The sequence below is a fragment of the Apus apus genome, chromosome 2 (assembly GCF_020740795.1).
Source record: "Apus apus isolate bApuApu2 chromosome 2, bApuApu2.pri.cur, whole genome shotgun sequence".
Classification (NCBI taxonomy): Eukaryota; Metazoa; Chordata; class Aves; order Apodiformes; family Apodidae; genus Apus; species Apus apus.
The window spans coordinates 156,028,712-156,048,627 of NC_067283.1; the positions used below are offsets into that span (position 1 = coordinate 156,028,712).

At 50.1% G+C, this 19,916-nt stretch overlaps 1 protein-coding gene across 2 annotated transcripts in view; it reads right to left on the minus strand.

Annotated features, from left to right (window-relative positions):
• The window catches only part of ZC3H3 (zinc finger CCCH-type containing 3), a 187,316-nt gene that overhangs the window by 39,933 nt on the left and 127,467 nt on the right, over positions 1-19,916 (minus strand). The window contains exons 5-7 of one of the 2 annotated variants that reach the window (XM_051611381.1): positions 19,197-19,390; positions 5,812-5,893; positions 868-1,023 (exon numbers count right to left, since the gene is read on the minus strand). In XM_051611381.1, the coding sequence (XP_051467341.1) occupies positions 868-1,023; positions 5,812-5,893; positions 19,197-19,390 (432 nt within the window). Of the gene's footprint in view, positions 1-867; positions 1,024-5,811; positions 5,897-19,196; positions 19,391-19,916 lie in introns of both variants that reach the window. The other variant, XM_051611380.1, reaches the window with a different exon arrangement.

The following is a 19,916-nucleotide window of genomic DNA, read 5'->3' on the forward strand; positions in this document are numbered from 1 at the left end:
TGCTCCCAGGATGACAGAGGTCCTTTGCAGAGCCCTGGTAACATCAGGTGCCAGCTGAAACACCAAGAGAAACTCTGGGTATAAGTGGCCAACAACCTGGAGAAGCAGAGACAGGCACACAAGAGAAACCAAGATCTCAAAGCACGTGAGGATGTTTGGATACAGAAGTTTTCCTAGGAGGTAGCAAGGTGACAGTAGATTAATAAAAGACTTGTTGTTGTGGGAAGAGAGCTGCTCTGAAGTCCCCAAAAGCAGGTGTTCTGAGCTGCATGACCACACAGGGAGGTCCTGGAGCACAGAATATGGCCCAGCTTGATTTATAAAATCAGGGTAAATTAAGAGCTGAGAATGGAGATGCTAATTAAATATAAAATCAAATTCAGTTTGGCTTGAACAATGGATACATGGGGAACATACAGAGGTGAGAACCAACTGCTTGATGGCAACAAGGTCTGCAGATGACTGTGATGGCAGCATAGTCACATGCAGCTCCTCAGAACACCCAGATCTGGAAATAAAAGGACTCTCTAAACCAAGAGCAGACTGAGAAAATGAAGAGATGACAACAGGATGGGGTCTAGAAGGTACCAGGGTAAGGAAACACAAGAACAGAGGAGAGATTTAGATTAGACATGAGGAGGAAATTCTTCACTATGAGGGTGGTGAGACTCTGTTCAGGTTGCCCAGAGAAGCTGTGGCTGCCCCATCCCTGGCAGTGTTCCAGGCCTTGAGCAACCTGGGCTGCTGGGAGGTGTCCATGTCCACAACAGGGAGTTGGATCTAGATGATCTTGAAGGTCCCTTCCAACCCAAACCAGTCCATGGTTCTATGACAGGCTGAAGCATGCAGTGCTGTGTCCATCCATACCTGGTGCAGACAGCCACCTTCTCTGGATCATGGATGTAGGGGCAGCTCTCCCCACGGTTACACTTCCCGAAGCGGTTGTAGTACATGCAATATTCCTTCTTCTTTTTCTTCTGCTTGGCCTGACGAATGATGGCCAAGCTCCTCTGAACTGCACGGCTACAGGAGAGAGAGAGACAGGGTCAGGTAACATCTGCAACTTCAACCCAACAGTGACATAGAGCAGACAGGTCAACAGCACCTGAAACCACAGGGGAGCCCGTTTTTATGAGAGAGTGAGATACCCAGGAAGCTCATCCTGGGCCATAAGCTCTTAGGTCTTTGGTTTTGGTCAACTTCACCCTGAATCTGTAAAAATCTTCAAGATGAGGCCAATCCCCCTGGAAATACAGAATCATAGAAAGGTTTGGGTTGGAAGGGACCTTAAAGATCAAACAGATCCACTCCCCCCTGCACGGGCAGGGACACCCCCACACCAGACCAGGTTGCTCCAAGCCCCATCCAACCTGTCCTTGAACATCTCCAGAGATGGGGCTTCCACAGCTTCCCTGGGCAACCTGTTCAGTGTCTAACCATCCTCATAGTGAAGAATCTCCACTTCATGTCTAATCTCAACCTCCCCTCTCCAAGTTCTAAGCCACTAAAAACCACCTCCATTTGGTAGACACTAACATGCAGCAGGACAAGTTGTGGCCAGCTGCCTAGGAAGCACCTCTGCCGAAGAGCTGGAGACTCTGAGGGACAACAAGGCGCCCAGGAGTCAGCCAGGTGCCCTTGCAGTGATGACACCAACCCCATCCTGGGTTGCATGAGCAGGAATGACCAAGGAGGGTCAGGGAGGGGATCTATCCCCTCTAAATGGCACTTTCAAGACCACAGCTGGGCACTGGGTCCAGTTTGGGACTCCCAGAATGACAGGTAGTGATGGATGGCACTGCCTCCAGCAGAGGCCACCAAGATGATTGGGGCTGAGGCACAGGTCATCTGAGCAGAGGCCACAGGCTGATTTGCAAGAAGGCTGAGAGGGATCTTATTGTCCTCTGTGACTTCTTAACAGGATGGTGTGGAGAAGGCCAGACCTTCTCAGAGAGAGATGCTGGAAGGACAAGGGGCTCTCTGAGGCAGAAGGAAGGACAGAGCTCTCCAGAGATCCCTTCCTACCTCCATGATCATGATTCTCTTCTATGATATTATGAGGATGGAGAGAGCTTCCTGTAGTTTTGAAGAACATGGTGAGGCAGAAAACACCTTCCACCACGCTGGGCTCTTGTTCAACAAACACTGAAGAACTTAGAGAGCACTTCAGCATGTGGCCCAGGCAGCTGGCCTGGTGTACTTCCCAGGGTAGTCAAGGTTTCCAAGTGGGCACCTGCTTATGGACCTCAGTGGATGAGGGCCTATGTGATGGCTGCAGGAACACAAGGTAACACCAAGTAACAGATAAAGTCACTACGAACTGTCTGGGACAAGACACTTAAACATGTCAAAAGTTGCCATTAGTTTTCCACAAGCTTCCAGCTGAAGAGGTTATGATGCAGCAGCTACAGAGATGTGTGAGACCAGGAGGAGGACAGGAACTGCTGAGAGCTGGGTGAATGAAAACACCACAGAGGGCACGTTTGATGTCTCCAAGCAGACCATTAGATGGGACAGCATGGTCAACTCAAGTTTGCAGAGGACACAATGCTCTGTATGGGGCAAACAAAGCTGGTGGCCCTAGGGTGTCTGGGTAGCAGTCCACATTGCTTCCTTGGAGACTAAGGATAAAAACTTATGTATCAAATTATTTTAAGATTTTTTTAAAGATTATTTAAAGATTTTAAAGATATTTTGTAGAAGAGCCAGTGTGGCCAGCAGGAGTAGGACAGGGATGGTCCCCCTGTGCTCAGCACTTCTGAGGCTGCACCTCAAATCCTGGGGTCAGTTTTGGGCCACTCACTACAAGAAGGACATTGGGAAGATTGAGCATGTCCAGAAAAAGGCAGCAGAGCTGGTGAAGAATCTGGGAAAAAGTCTCATGAGGAGAAGCTGAGGGAACTGGGGCTGTTCAGCCTGAAGAAAAGGAGGCTGGGGGAGACCTTGTGGCTCTCTACAGCTACTTGAAAGGAGGTTGGAGGGGGGATTGGTCTCTTCTCCCAAGGAACAAGTGATAGGACAAGATGAAATGGCCTCAAGTTGTGCCAGGGGAGGTTGAGATTGGATCTTGGGAACAATTCCTTCCTGGCAAGGGTTGTCAGGGCCTGGCCCAGGCTGCCCAGGGCAGGGAGGGAGTCCCCATCCCTGGAGGGGTTTCCAAGCCCTGGAGATGGTGCTGAGGGACATGGGGCAGTGGTGGCCTTGGCAGGGCAACATTAACAGTTGGACTGGATGATGTTAAAGGGCTTTTCCAACCTAAATGATTCTGATTCTACCATTCTATAAGATAACAACCAAAAAATATATATAATATTTATGCATTTCCACAGTCTGGGTCCTCCTGGTGTGAGAAGCAGAGGTCTAAGGAGTCCAGCACCATTGCTCAGGATAAATACTTCCCCAAGGAATCTATTTTAGGGGGCAATCCACATTTTTTCCCCCTATAATTACTGGCTGTCTGCAGCTCTCGAATTAAAATGCAATCAGACAAAGCCAACTTCAAACAACCCAACTCCTGAGTGCAAAAGCCCCATTCCAGCATGAGAAATGCCACCACTTTTGTCATCATCAATGGCTAACAGGGGAACAACTGCCTCGCCACAAACTGCTCCATAGCACTTGAGGAGTTTCCAAGGCTAAAGTAAGGCACAAAGTTCTTACTTACCAAAAGAAGATGCCTTTGCTGAAATTATGATACCAAAAGGAGGGCTAGGAGGATGATGAAGGGACTGGAACACCTGTTTGGTGTTGGGAAGAACTGGGGAGAAGCTGGGGAGGGACTTTTCACCAGAGAGGGCAGTGATAGGACAAGGGGAATGGTTTTAAACTGGAAGAGGGGAGATTTAGGTTAGACACTAGGAAGAAAGTCTTCACCATGAGGATATGAAGGTGCTGGAACAGGTTGCCCAGGGAGGTTGTGGAAGCTCTACCCCTGGAAGTGTTAAGGGCAGGTTGGATCAGGCTTGTGCAGCCTGGTCTCGTGGGAGGTGGTAGGGAGGTTGGAACCTGATGATCTCTAAGGTCCCTTCCAACCTTAAGCATTCCATGATTCCATGATAAATATCTGCAGGGTGGGTGTCAAGAAGGAAGGGCCAGGCTCTTTTCACTTGTGCCCTGTGACAAGGGGCAATGGATGCAAACTCGAGCACAGGAAGTTCCACCTCAAGATGAGGAAGAACTTCTTTCCTGTGAGGGTGACAGAGCCCTGGGACAGGCTGCCCAGAGAGGCTGTGGAGTCTCCTTCTCTGGAGACTTTCCAGACCCACCCGGACGCCTTTCTGAGTGATCTGCTCTAGGTGGTCTCTGCTCTGGCAGGGGGGTTGGACTTGATGATCTCCAGAGGTCCCTTCCAACCCCTACCATTCTGTGATTCTGATTCTGTGACAAGAGGGCTCTCCCATAGGCAACACCTCAGCTACTCGTGATATCCAGCCAGGCCACCAGCACATTGACCAAAAATGGTTGGCAGGTTGGACTCCATCACCAATGATCTCCGACGGCACATTTTCAAATAGTTCATAATAGTGGTAGAATACGGTAAAACAGAACTGGAATCTGGCATTTTGTCTGTACACAGACATCTGGGACAGACAGACTTTGGGAATACATTTTAGTCTGCTACAATTAAGAGGGATTTGTCTGCAAAGGCTCAGATTTCAGGCTGTGGTGACACGTGGCACATCTGGAGCACAGGGAAAATAAAAACCAATAAGGTAAGGAGAAAGCTGCCAGGGTGTAGAATGGAGACAATGTGCCACCCTTCTCTCCTGCATGCTGGTTTCCAGTTGCCATGTGGCAGGTTCCCAGTTTGGGAGTGGAACAGTGGGAAGGAATACCCACTGGTTTGCAGGGTTAAATTGGGATGGGCTTGTGAATTGGGGGGAAAAAAAACATTTGAGAACAACATGGATGGTTTAAGAAGGGGATTTCTGAGCAGGATTTGGTGGTGCTTAGAGTTGTAAAGATGGTCAGAGTGTTGGAGCAGCTCTGCTCTGGAGACAGGCTGGGAGAGTTGGGGTGTTCAGCCTGGAGAAGAGAAGGCTCCAGGGAGACCTGAGAGCACCTTCCAGGGCCTAAAGGGGCTCCAGGAAAGCTGGGAAGGGACCTGGGACAAGGGCAGGGAGGGATGGGAGCAGGGGGAAGGGTTTCCAGCTGGCAGAGGGAGCTGGAGATGAGATGTGAGGGAGAAATTCTGGGCTGTGAGGGTAGGGAGAGCCTGGCCCAGGTTGCCCAGGGAAGCTGTGGCTGCCCCATCCCTGGCAGTGTTGAAGGGCAGGTTGGATGGGGCTTGGAGCAGCCTGGGCTGCTGGGAGGTGTCCCTGCCCATGGCAGGAGGGTTGAAACTGGATGCTCTTTAAGGTCCCTTCCACCCCAAACCACCCAATGATTCTATGATTGTTTGAACCATAGAATCCTAGAACGCCAGGTTGGAAGGAACCTCAAGGATCATCTGGTCCAACATTTCTAGGTACTACTCTAGTTAATATGAGGTGGCTCAGCAGCCTGTCAAGCTGAGACTTAGAACTGTCCAATGTGGGGGACTCTACCACTTCCCTTGGGAGACTATTCTGCTTGGAGAAAGGTCCTGCTATCCACTAATAAACTTCCAAACTCTTTCCAAGCAGAAGCCATGGTTTCCTGCTGAGCTTCAAGCCCACTGTGACAAAGGGTAGGAGAAGAGCAGCAGCCAGAGCTTCACCAAATGAACAGCCAAGTTAATAGCTGTGTCTCAAGCCACTGACACCCTCTTGAACACAAATCATGTTCAGCACCCAGACAGGGAGCACCCTGTTCCTCCCCGTGGGCACAGACCTGGCGATGTATCGGCTCGTAGCTGATCTGTTCAGGCAGCTGGATGGAGAGGAGCCAGGACTGGGCGTACACAGCAACCTCCCTGCTGGAAACAGAGAGAAAAACAACACATCATTTGCTCTGAATCACAAAATATTGCAGGAATTCACACAAACCTCAATATCTTAGCTCCATAATAGAATCACAGAACCATTCAGGTTGGAAAAGCCCCTTGGGATCATCCAGTCCAACCAGCATCCCTGCTCTACAAAGTTCTCCCCTAAACCACCTCCACCAACACCACATCCAAATGACTCTTCAACACATCCAGGGATAGTGACTCCACCACCTCCCTGGGCAGCCTGTTCCAGAGTCTAACCACTCCTTCTGTGAACATTTTTTTCCTAATGTCCAGACTAATCTTCCCCTGGTGCAGCTTGAAGCCCTTCCCTCTTGTTCTGTCTCTCATTATCTGTGAGAAGAGACCAGCACCAACCTCTCTACAATGACCTTTCAGGTAGTTGTAGAGACTGATGAGGTCTCCCCTCAGCCTCCTCTTCCTCAGACTAAACATTCCCAGCTCCTTCAAGCCTTCTTCATCAGATTGATTCTCTAGGCCCTTCACCAGCTTCACTGCCCTAAATAGTAACAATGGTCAGGGGGCTGGAGCACCTCTGCTATGAGTAAAGGCTGTGGGATTGGGATGGCTGAGCCTGGAGAAGGCTCCAAGGAGACCTTATTGTGGCCTTTCAGTACTTAAAGGGGGTTTCTAAGAGAGATGGGGACAGACCTTTTAGCAGGGCCTGTAGCAACTGGACAAAAGGTGATGGTTTTCAACTGCAAGGGGGTTGATTCAGCCAAGATGTAAGGAAGCAATGTTTTATGATGAGGTGGTGAGACACAGGCCCAGGTTGCCCAGAGAGGTGGGCAGTAGAAGCAAGAGTAGAAGCAAGGTAAGGTTGGATGGGGCTCTGAGCAACCTGATCTAGCTGAAGATGTTCCTGCTCATGACAGGAGGGTGGGACTAGATGACCAACAGCCTCCTGGCTTGTATTAGCAATAGTGTGGCCAGCAGGGGCAGGGCAGTGATTGTCCCCCTGTACTCAGCACTGATGAGGCCAGTCCTGGAATCCTGGGGTCAGTTTTGGGCCTATCATGATAAGAAGGAGATTGAGGGGCTGGAGCATGTCCGGAGAAGGGCAAGGGAGCTGGGGAAGAGTCTGGAGCACAAGTCTCATGAGGAAAAGCTGAGGGAACTGGGGTTGTTCAGCCTGAAGAAAAGGAGGCTGAGGGGAGACCTCACTCTCTACAACTACCTGAAAGGAGGCTGGAGGAAGGGGGTGTCACTCCTTTATCCCAAGGAACAAGCAATAGGACAAGAGGAAACAACCTTGAATTGCTCCAGGGGAGGTTTAAATTGGATATTAGGAACAATATGTTCAGCAGTAAGGTTGTCAGGCCCTGGCACAGACTGCCCAGGGCAGTGGTGGAGCCACCATCCCTGAGGGGATTTCAAATCCATGTAGATGTGATACTGAGGGACATGGTTTAAAGGTGGAGTGGGCAGTGTTGGGTCAACGGCTGGATTTGGTGATCTTAAAGGTGTCTTCCCAACTAAATGATTCTGATTCTGTGACCTTTAAAGGTCCCTTCCAACCTAAACCATCCAATGATTCTATGATCTTATTGCTTAACCCAAAGCAAGCAGCTCCCACAGCCCAGATGGGTGAGGATGCTCTTTATGGACCTTCAAATTGCCGTCACCTCCAGCGTGGCCACAGCAAAAGGGCTCCTTGCCAGCTCCAAACACAGGACCTTTCCCCTCTGGATTTGAACACGCCAAAAAAACAAACCCTCAAGGCAACTCATTTGCTTCCACCATCAGGCCAGCAAATTTCCACCCTCGGCTTGGCTGCTCCCCGCAGCCAGGGAAGCCCAGCGCCTGCCACCGATACGTGCGCAATTAAATCATCCTTGACTGGAGCAGGAAAGAATGAATTGAAAATAAAGGCTGAATTCCAACTTTCCAGGTGGTATGAGAGAAGCTCAGTCACTCACCTGCCAGCCCGGGCGTGTTGGGGAGTGAGCGAGTGGAATTTGATAGCCCGGCACGGCGCGGTCCCCGAGCTGTCACTCGGGCTGCCGGCGTCGGTGAAGCCCCATCTGTTCCCTCTGCAAACCCAAGCAGTGGGCGCAGGCGCAGAGCTGGCCCGGGTGGCACACGCCTGTCGATCACAGGGATGGAGCAAACTCCCTACAACCCAACCCTGGAGCTCAGCAGAAGCTCCCTCGAGCTTGTTGCAACCGCGCCGAGTATCAGTCACTGAATCACTGAAATCACCGAGGCAGGAAAAGACCTTTCAGACCATCAAGTCCAGCCTATGACCAACACCACCACATCTCCAGACCATGGCACTAATGCCACCTCCAGCCTTTCCTTGAACACCTCCAGGGATGGTGCCTCCACCACTTCCCTGGCCAGTCCATCCCAATGTCTGATCACTCCCTCCATGAGGAAATGCTTCCTGATATCCAACCTACACCTTCCCTGGCGCAGCTTCAGGCCAGGCCCTCTCATCCTGTCACCAGTTGCCTGGAAAAAGAGTCCAGCCCCCACCTGACAACAACCTCCCTTCAGGTAGTTGAAGAGAGTGAGAAGGTCCCCCCTGAGTCTCCTCTTCTCCAGGCTAAACAACCGCAGCTCCCTCAGCCTTTCCCTGTAAGACTCTCCCTCCAGTCCTTTCAAGAGGGTGTTTAAGCCACCACCGCTGAGATTTCTTTGCAGGTTTTCTTTATGGCTTCCCGCCCTCGTGGCAGAGCTGCCTCACTGTAGGAGCATCTTCTTGACTACTTTTTAACACCAAAATAAATGGACATCCACTTTGGAGGAAGATGGTGCAGAGCAACTTAGTGAAGATGCAGGTTAAGAGGCCAGAGTGCACCAGCAAGGTTGACCTTCCAACTAAGGCAGGGAAAAATGCCCTAAATTAAAGTCCAACCATTAGAGAAAGGTAGAGCATCTTTCAGCCCTTTGCAATTATGTCTAATGCTCCTTAAAGCAAGCTCAGCAGGACAGGCTAAACCAGGAGCTGGCTCCCCAGGGCAGCAGACAATCTCTCTAAATATTTAATATTTGGGCATAAAAATGGACTCTTGGGGACAAACACGCTCCTGTGCTCCTGTGCCATCCTTTTAGTTAAAGCAGCCTGACAACCACCTCATGGCCAGAAAAGAGGAATAACTAAAGAAATCAATAAATAAAAGGCTGCAGCAGCCTCATGCCATGGTTTTTAATTCATATATAGCAAAAAAAAAACCATCCATAGCATCATGTTTGGGGGTTTTTTGCCTTCTTCTGGCAAGAAGTCATGCGTGGACACAGAGCGCTTGGAGTGAGTCCAGAGGAGGCCCCGGAGATGATGGGAGGGCTGGAGCAGCTCTGCTCTGGAGACAGGCTGGGAGAGTTGGGGTGTTCAGCCTGGAGAAGAGAAGGCTCCAGGGAGACCTTAGAGCACCTTCCAGTGCCTGAAGGGACTCCAGGAAAGCTGGGGAGGGGCTTGGGACAAGGGCAGGGAATGGTGGGATGAGAGGGAATGGCTTCAAACTGGAAGAGAGGAGATTTAGGTGAGACATTAGGAAGAACTTCTTGGCTGTGAGGGTGATGAGACCCTGGCCCGGGTTGCCCAGAGAAGCTGTGGCTGCCCCATCCCTGGCAGTGTTGAAGGGCAGGTTGGATGGGGCTTGGAGCAGCCTGGGCTGCTGGGAGGTGTCCCTGCCCATGGCAGGGGGTTTGGAACTAGATGATCTATGAGGTCACTATCAACCCAAACCATTCTGTGATTCTATTGACTCTATAACAGGCAACGTGCATCTCCCATGATGAGCTCTTGTGTGAATTAATTCAGCCTGGAGGCAGTCTAACCACTCAAGAATCATCCCATACACAGCAAAATCCAGGCAAGATGCATCCATCCAGGTCTGGCCAAGCATCAGACTAGCAGTTGGCAACGAAACCTTTCATCCACGCTTTCCCACCACCATATGACTCACCCTGCAGGCAAATCCTCCTCAAACTACTAGAAAACCACCTAAATATGTACCCAGGAGGAGACAGCCCATGGCTATGTAATGCTGCTGGTTAAGAAGTTCCATCATTACATATTTTAGAATCATAGAATGGTTAAGATTGGAAGGGACCTTAAAGACCATCTAATTCCAACCTCTCTGCCATGGGCAGGGACACCTCCCAGCAGCCCAGGCTGCTCCAAGCCCCATCCAACCTGCCCTTCAACACTGCCAGGGATGGGGCAGCCACAGCTTCCCTGGGCAACCTATTCTAGCACCTTCCTACCCTCATGGTGTAGAATTTCTTCCTGATGTCTAACCTAAATCTCCCCTCTCTCAGTTTAAAACCATTCCCCCTTGTCCTATCACTGCCCTCTCTGGGGCAAAGCCCCTCCCCAGCTTTCCTGGAGCCCCTTCAGGCACTGGAAGGTGCTCTCAGGTCTCCCTGGAGCCTTCTCTTCTCCAGGCTGAACACCCCAACTCTCCCAGCCTGTCTTCATAGCAGAGCATTTTGCAGACAACTGAGATATACAGAGGAAACTCAGCAGCAAGGGAAGAGATGCAGGAGAGCGGGTTTTATGTCTCAAGACCTTTATGGAGGTCCAAGGAGCCCAAGTTTTGATTTTTTAAAGTGGTCACCAACTCCGTATGCCCAGTTAGAACCACTGAGAGATTTGCTTTAAGAAATAACAAGTGTTTGATATTTTGCAGGCAGTGGAGACTGAGGGTGCATCTGTAACCTGCAGAGTGTGAAACTGGGGCTGAGCAAAAGACTCTGTAGAACTGGATAAGGGTTAAAGAAAAAAATTCAGAGCTCAAATTTGCTGCAGTCTGGATTAAATTCAATAAAAAGCCAAAATGACTCCCCCAGGGCTTGAGCCTGATCTCTGGGAGTCTCGTTTGGTCCAGATAACACATTTTTGTTTTGCTGGACAGATGCCAGTCCCAAATCCATCCTGGTTTTCTCCCCAGTTGCTCTCCAAGCAAGGAGAGTGTCGGGACGCAGAGGTGAGGTTGGAGCAGGAGACCAAGTCACACACCCCATATTCTGCTCCCCTCTGGACTGCAGAAGGTCCCGAGCTGCAGAGAACAAGGGGAGTTTAAAATAATTTTTAAAAAGGCAGGAAAAAAAACCACAGCTGCTGGGGAGAGCATCAAGAACTGCACATTAAGGGCTTTTTAACTGATTACACACATTGCGGCGGCGTCAGGCTTGATATTTTATACCCCGCCGAAGGGACAGGTGTTTTCCCTCTCTCTGCTTTTTCTTTTTTTTCTTTTTTTTTTTTTTTTCCTTTCTTGATGATCCCTTCGGCTTGAGGCACAAGGAAAACCCAGAGCCCGTGCAAACGGGGCTGCTCCTCTTCATGCATCATCCCAACCTGACACCGGCTGCTCCGCCAGTTCTCGGCGTTATCAAGCGCGAGTGGCGAGAAGTGATTGTTGTACCCAACCCAGCCGTGAGACTCGGCGCGTCTCTCCAGAGGGAACGGGAGCTGTCATGTTCATTAAATGCATGATTACAGCTATGATTAATAGCAGGGGCTACAGCCTAACTCCTCTTATGATTATTTTTTTTTAAATCCCTGCTCCTCGGTAGGAATCCGCAGCCGAGCGGCTCCACCGTGTTTTCCTCAGCGTTCGCCTCCCGCTTGAAATTCCAGCTTTTGATGGAAAAGAGGCACCATTTATCCTTGCCAAAGGCTCCGCAAGCACAAAATATGTTTAAAATCATAGAATCAATCATAGCACAGGCTGAGCTGGAAGGCACTCATCAGGATCATCAAGTCCAACTCCTGTCCCTGTGTAGGGCAGCCCAGGAATCACACCGTGTGCCCTGAGAGCATCATCCAAACACTTCTTGAACTCAGGCAGGCTTGCTGCTGTGACCACTGCCCTGAGGAGCTTGTTCCAGTGCTCAACCACCCTCTGGGAGAAAAACCTTGTCCTGATACCCAACCTAAACCTCCCCTGATCCAGCTTCCTGCCATTTCCCCCAGTCCTGTCACTGGTCACAGGAGGGAAGAGATCAGCACCTGCCCCATCTCTTCCCCTCCTGAGGAAGCCACAGACTGCAACGAGGTCACCCCTCAGCCTCCTCTTCTCCAAGCTGAACAATCCAAGTGATCTCAGCCACTCCTCATAAGTCATCCCTTCCAGACCCTTCACCATCCTTGTGGCTCTCCTCTGGACACTCTCCAGTAGCTTGTTGTCCTTTTTATATTGTGGTGCCCAAAACTGAACTCAGTATTCAAGGTAGGGCCACACCAGTGCAGAGTAGAGCAGGACAATCACCTCCCTCAACCAGCTGGCAACACTGTGCTTGATGCACCCCAGGACACAGTTGGCTCTCCTGGCTGCCAGGGCACACTGCTGGCTCATGTTCAGGTTGAGCAGGTTAGATGCTTCATTAGGACCTTTTTTTCCATAATCCCAAAAGATATCTCAAGACTAGAGACGTCCCTCACCTGCAACCTGGTCCTTCTCCAGGGGAAGACCAGCAGGTATTTGCCTTGGTAGCCCAGGAACCATGCTCAAAAGTAAAAGTTGATGCTTTCCACTATGCCAGCAAGGGGACCAGGATGCTTACATACAACTGCTCAGCTTCCACCTCACCCAAGGGCTTGTGATGCAACAAAGCTGTGGCTGCCCCATCCCTGGCAGTGTTGAAGGGCAGGTTGGATGGAGCTTGGAGCAACCTGGTCTAGTGGGAGGCGTCCCTGCCCATAGCAGGGGGTTGGAACTAGATGATCTTAAGATTCCTTACAACCCAAACCATTTGATAATAAATGCCTGCCAAGAAGGAAACTTGAAATTCTTCTTTGCATTAAAAATCTGCTGCACGAAGGGAACACAGTTAATTATTTCCTGTTTAATTACTTAGGAAAGACTTTATTGTTCCTAGGGCACACCTCAAGGACCTCATAATGTGTAAAGGTCTGTTTGCACATCTGATCTAGTAATCTATTATTTACATGGTAGAAAAGCTGTTAAAAATGAAAATAGCCTAAAAAACGGATACATTGAAAAGCCAGGGTGTCCTTGGGCCAAGGGATGTGCAAGAGGGTGAGAGCATCGTTAGGAGTGACGGCCTGTGCCCACCATGCAGGTCACCCTGCTTCGGACAGAGGAAACTGCCCCCTGTGGCCACAGAACCATAGAATGGTTTGGGTTGACAGTGACCTCATAGATCATCTAGTTCCAACCCCTCCTGCCATGGGCAGGGACACCTCCCAGCAGCCCAGGCTGCTCCAAGCCTCATCCAACCTGCCCTTCAACACTGCCAGGGATGGGGCAGCCACAGCTTCCCTGGCCAACCTGGGCCAGGCTCTCCCCACCCTCACAGCCCAGAATTTCTCCCTCACATCTCAGCTCCAGCTCCCTCTGCCAGCTGGAAACCCTTCCCCCTGCTCCCATCCCTCCCTGCCCGTGTCCCAAGCCCCTGCCCAGCTTTCCTGTAACCCCTTCAGGCACTGGAAGGTGCTCTCAGGTCTCCCTGGAGCCTTCTCTTCTCCAGGCTGAACACCCCAACTCTCCCAGCCTGGCTCCAGAGCAGAGCTGCTCCAGCCCTCCCAGCATCTCCAGGGTCTCCTCTGGCCTCTCCAACAGCTCCGTTTCCTTCCTGTGCTGAGGACCCCAGCCTGGCCCCAGCCCTGCAGGGGGGTCTCACAATAGTGCAGTAGAGGGGCAGAACCCCCTCCCACAATGATCTGCTTCAACTGCCCCAAATCAAGGATAATTTATGAAAACCTTACACAAGGAGGGAGACAACCAGAGCTTTGCCCAAGTGACTGCAGCCCATGCTACGACTCGGGAATGACTGTAACGGGGTCATCCCAGCTTCCCAGTATTTTTTGCTCATCAAGGGAAGGGGTTTTTCCATTAGCCACACTCACTTCTGCTCAGCCTCTTTAACATGACCTTGGTAACCAGGAAAAAAGCCTCCCTGAACCAAGCTGGCTCCTTTAACAGGTCTCATTGCAGCCCCGCTCACCCGCCGTGGCGCAGGCAGCCTTCGTCGGAGACAGCCAAGCGATTCATTTTGCAAAGCTCTCCCTTCCCTTTATTGCTGAACAAAAAGTTTTTTGAGGCTGGCACTTGGGGAAATTTATTTCTTTAATTATTATTCATTTAAGTGGGTTCCACTGTTTCAGATGATCAGCACTCGCAGCTGCTGGGGGTAATTTATTTTACTCACCGGACGGCAGAAGCCTTCACTCTCCAGAAGGTAACAGCAAAAACAAAGGATGAGCTGCCTGTATGTGAGAGGAGGCTTTGAACTCTCCTGCCTGGTTGCACCCCAGCTCCTAAATGGAACATGCAGGAACCTGGGTTGGGGCAATCCCAAGCACAAAGCCAGGTTGGGTGGAGAATGGATGGAGAACAGCCCTGAGGAACAGGACCTGGGGGTGTTGAGTGAGGAGGAGCTCAACATGAGCCAGCACCGTGAGCTGGAGCCCAGAAACCCCCTTGTCCTGGGCTGTGTCACCAGCAGGTGACCAGCAGGGCCAGGGAGGGGACTGTCCCCTCTGCTGAGACCACCCCAGCAGGGTGGGGGGTCTGAGGGACTGGACTCCAAAGATAAAGGACTGAGGTCAAAGGGAGTCAAGAGATGAAGCTCAAAAGGGGTAAGAGACTGAGCAGTCCCAAAGGCAAGGGATTGAGACTGAAGGGGCCAATAGATTAAACAATCCAGAAGCCAAGGAATTCAGCTTGAAGTGGCTGAGCAGAAATGGGCCCCAGCACAAGTGTCATCAAAACCAGCTGAAAAATGAGGAAAGCAATGCTCCAGTTTTTGCTGTTCTCACATCTGGGTGCACTGGGTTGGCTTCTTCTCCACCAACTTCTTCCTTTCCCCTCCACCACTTAGTCCCAACACATTCAAGGTATTTTTCTTAAATCTTCCCCCTTTTTCTTTTTTAAAGCTGAGCAGCTGAGAGGAGGCAGCACCGCTCACACAAGCCCTCGGCTGGCCCAAGCTGAGCACTTTATCATCCTTTCAAACATGGGAAGTGCATTTCTGTGACACTCAGCACTTCTAAAATTAGTTGGTAAACAAGGAGCTGAGAGCAGACTTTCTTCCAATGCTTCAGTCCCTGTGCCATGGTTGTCTTCTTCCTCCTTTCCCTGAGCATGGAGTTCTCCCACCACATCCAAAATCATGAGCATCAGTTATCTGACTTGTTCAGCCTGGAGAAGAGAAGGCTCCAGGGAGACCTCAGAGCACCTTCCAGTGCCTGAAGGGGCTCCAGGAAAGCTGGGGAGGGACTTTTTATATGGGCATGGAGTAATGGGAGAAGGGGGACTGGTTTTAAACCGGAAGAGGGGAGATTTAGGCTAGACATTAGGAAGGAATTCTTTCATTTGAGGGTGGGGAGAGCCTGGCCCAGGTTGCCCAGAGAAGCTGTGGCTGCCCCATCCCTGGCAGTGTTGAAGGGCAGGTTGGATGGGGCTTGGAGCAGCCTGGGCTGCTGGGAGGTGTCCCTGCCCATGGCAGGGGGGTTGGAACTCAATGATCTCTAAGGTCCCTTCCAACTAAAAAAATTCTGATTCTGTGATTCTCTGAAAATAGCCTGGACACTGGGAGGTGGAACCAGCCTCAGCTTCCAGTCTACAATTCCTCTCACCACAGCTCATGCCTAGATTGGGGTCAGGGCTGTTTTCTGGACAATGTCAAACCTTCATTTGGTTTCTGCTGCTTTCAATCTTGTACAGGGCTGCACTGTTGGGTTTCTTTCTTATTTTTCCTTTTTAATTTCTTTGTGAAATGCTGTGTTGCCAGGACCTTTTGCTTCTTTCCCCAAGCTCATGGAAATTCCTTAAGTATCTGAATAACATCTTAGCAGCTGCAGGAAGAAATGACGGGAAGATTCTTGGTGAGCAAAGAAACCCAATTATTACACTTGCTTAATTAACTGCAACGTATGGAACTTTTCCTCACCATCCTGCTGCCTGTTTTCCAATACTTCTGAAATGGCAGAAATATGGTTTATCCCAGGGATGAAGGGCTTTTCCATGCCTGATACTGCATCTTCACCCTGCTCAGGGATGAGGAGCAGGTGTCCGAGCCCCACCTTTGCAGCCAGAAGTTTTACTTCTGAGCCTCTTCCACCTTTGCTCCAGCAGCTGAGTTATGGTACCTCTGAGCTCACAGGCTGGCCAGCAAGGCAAAAAAAGTCTTCTTATTTCTGCATTTTTTTCTGTACAAGCACTGAATTTGCAGTAAGGTCTTTGAGAGCACAGCCACACCTGTGATGAGAGCACAGTTCTCAGCAGCTCCACGGACAACTGCGATGCCCAAAACACAGGAACAGCTCCACACAGCCTCTTGATGCTGAAAAAGCCTTCAGATACCTTTGACAGAATCACATCACTGAATGGCTTGGGTTGGAAAGGACTCCAAGGAAGTCCCAGTACTGACCCTTGAGGGACACCACTCGTCACCTGCCTCCACCTGGACACTGAAGCATTGACCACAACCCAGTGGCCCATCTGTTAAATCCATGTGCTGTCAGTTTGCAGACCAGGATGTCATGTGGGACAATGTCAAAATGCCTTGCACAAATCCACACTCACTTCTAGTCAGGCCACAAAGAGACAAAACCAACCCAATCAACTCAGGCAAACAGCAAAATTATAAACCACTGCAAATAAACTCCAAGCTATTAAACTGTCATGAGCATTTCCCTTCTCTCCATTACCCCAAACACATGGCATCTGGCACTGGAAGGGAAAGGAAAAGCTGTTCTTTTTCATCTTTTAAAGCAGCTTTGTCACGTGTTGAGAAGATGTGAAGGTTCCCACCTGAAGGGCACACCCAGATCCTCCTCCCTGCCAGCCCCAGGTTTTGTAAAGCAAGAGATCCCGAATCCACTGAATCCATCCTCGCAGAGGAGGATGAATGATGGCAAGAGCTGAAAGATGACATGAAAATACTGACACACACCAGTCACCAGGGCTTCGTGGTGACAAGCCCAGCATGCCAACCCTGGCCCCAAAATTGGACCTGCTCCATCTAATGTCTTCCCTGCGCACATCTTGGGGGCTTCACCCCTCTTCTTGAACTTTGGTGACAGCTTCAACACCTGGGGATGGTGCTTAGGGTAGAACCAGCCTTGAGTTGGCTATTCCTTTAATAGAGACTCATCCACATGGAAGGCATCCCATGGTTTCAAGGCATTTCTCCTATTTGTTACCATTTTTTGGCTTTAACAATGGATCCTGACAGCAGCTCTGCCAGGGAAGCTCCAGAAGTGCCTGGTCCCAAGAAAGGCAGGAGGAGTTCAGGGACTCAGACACTTTGGAAATTCTCACTGCTGTTAGCAAAGCTCTTAAAGAAATCTGACATTGCTGACTCGAGGCTTTGCTTGGTCTACAGACCCCAAGTTTGCTTTATGGCCTTTTTTTTTTCCACGCTTCCAAAGGCTGATCCTTGCCCATCCTTCTCTCCAGCCTCAGCACAAAAGCCAAGGATTTCACAGCTCACAGGTGGGATTGCAGGCTTTGAAACCAACCATATGGGTACACGCTCACGAGCACGAACGTACCTCTTTGCAGAGCCAGCAGGGAGGAGGACCAAAAATCTGCCCTGAGCAGAGCTGAGTTGCAAAAAAAACCCAGCAAACCATCCCCAAACGGCTGCTGAACATCCTTTTAATGCTCTCAGATGGGACATTACCTGAAAGTGATGCTCCATTGGCTCCGTGTCCCCTTGGCCACCAAAGCGTCCTCATCTCTGCCATCTTCTGCAAGCATCTTCACTTTCCATCCCCTGGTGGCTGGGACAGCTAATCCAGAGTTTAAGCTAAATCTCTGCCCTCCTCCCCATCAGAGCAGTAAGGATTTCTTCTCCCTGGCTGTCCCTCTCCTGCCTGTCCCTCATTTCCCTCTCTCCATTTTCTCTCCAACACCATCTGCACGGAAGCATCAAGGGGTGTAGGGGGGGTTATTACCTCTTTATTGAGATGTTGATGCTTGCTCCTAATTTTCCTCCTGCTTTTCCAACTTCCCAGGGCTGCTCAGCTCTCCTGCTGACAGGAGTTTTGTGCCAGCACAATCCTTTCCTCCTTAATCCCTGTTCTTTGGGGGTTTAAACCTACCCAGGACACCCCACCACGCTCACATGAATCGGGGTTAGGGGGTTACACCTCTCAGTGACACTGAGCTATTTTTTGTCTCTTTCCCAACACACAGAGAACAACTTGAGCCTCATTTATGGCATCATTCATAGAATCACAGAATGGTTTCAGTTGGAAGGGACCTAGAAGATTATCTAGTTCCAACCCCCCACTAGACCAGGTTGCACAAACACCTCCAGGGAGGGGGTCATCCACAACCTCCCTGGGCAACCTGTTCCAGTGCCTCACCACCCTAAATTCATGAACACACTCACCTCTCACCCTTCCAGCAAAGAAAAAACAACAGCACAAAGCAATAGGTTTTGCCTTTTCCAGCTTAATTGTCCCCAAAACCCATCAATAAAGCAGTTACGAAGCAAAACATATTTGACACCAAGTAGAAACTCAAAAGAATACTTTAAGCACAATTAAAAACCTGGTTGTGTCTAAGAGCTGGGGTTGAGGTATCAAGTACAAGAGGAGATAAACCACAAATGTAATTAAAGGCAAATGTAAAGCTGGGAACTGTGTCAAACATGCTCATTTCATAGTTTTCTGCAGAATGATCCTCCTGGCTTTTCTCAGCTTAATATTAATGGAACCATAAAATGGTTTGGGTTGGAAGGGACCTTAAAGACCATCTAGTTCCACCCTCCCTGCTATGAGTAGGGACACCTCCCAGCAGCCCAGGCTTCACAAGCCTCATCCAACCTGGCTTTGAACACCTCCAGGGAGAGGGCAGCCTCAACCTCCCTGGGCAACCTATTCCCATGCCCTACCACCTCCCACTAGATCAGGTTGCTCTGAGCCTCATCCAATCTGACCTTGAATACTGAATGTAACTTGGTGAGCATCTCAACTATGTTGAACCTGACGGTGCCATTTGAAGCTGCCAAAGATTTTGCTCAGGTTAAAAAAAAGAAACAAGTTTAACAATGTGTCTCTACAAGCTTGAACTAAGCCTGAGTTAAGAAATAACCTCTTTTTTTAAAAAACCTTGCATTTCTTCCACATTATTTTTCCTCCAGTGCCACCATGAAATGAGAAGAGCTGGGGGATGCACTCTGGCAATGATGGGATGCCCATCAGCTTTGTGTCTGGGCTCCTGAAAGGATGAGTTGCAACAGGTGGGTTGGGAATAAGCAGCTAAAAGCCAAACTCGATGCCCAAACCAGGATGTCCCTGGATTTTGGATGGAAACCAGGACAAATTCTTGCTGCTCACCTGCTCTGCCAGGACTCTTGGTGCTCAGGTCTCTGGCCCGGATGGGGGTGCTGGAAGTCTTGGAGAGTTTATTGGCTGACACCCTGTACATCACCCCACCGATGCAGCAGAAGCCTTTGCTCCTCCATCTCTGCTGCACGTGCTGGGATTTGCTGCCCTGAGGCGAAGGGCGGGTTGGGTTTAACTGTGGGGACCTGCAAGAAACCAGAAAGTCAAGGTAAGATCAAGTATCAGGGAAGAAGCTGCTGCTTCATGAGTAAATCCTCAGGTGTCTGTGGATGGAGGTGATGAATGGAGGAACCAGGGATGTTCTTGCTGTAGACTGAGGAAAAGCTGTGACTCTCTGGGATTTATACCAAAAACAATCCTCAAGGACTCTCCTCCAGGTACCACTTCCCACAGGAAACAAAAAGCCACCTCTTTCCCCCATCTTGTCCATGGCAATAATAGAATAATTTAGGCTGAAAAAGACTCATCAAGTCAAACCATTAACCCAGCGCTGCCAAATCCACCACTAAACCATGTCCCTCAGCACCACATCTACATGGCTTTTGAACACCCCACGGATGGTGACTCCACCAGTGCCCTGGGCAGTCATCATAGAATCATGCAATGGTTTGGGTTGGGAACAACATCTGAGATCATCCTAGTCCCAACCCCCCTGCATGGGCAGGGACACCTCCCACCAGCCCAGGCTGCTCCAAGCCTCATCCAACCTGC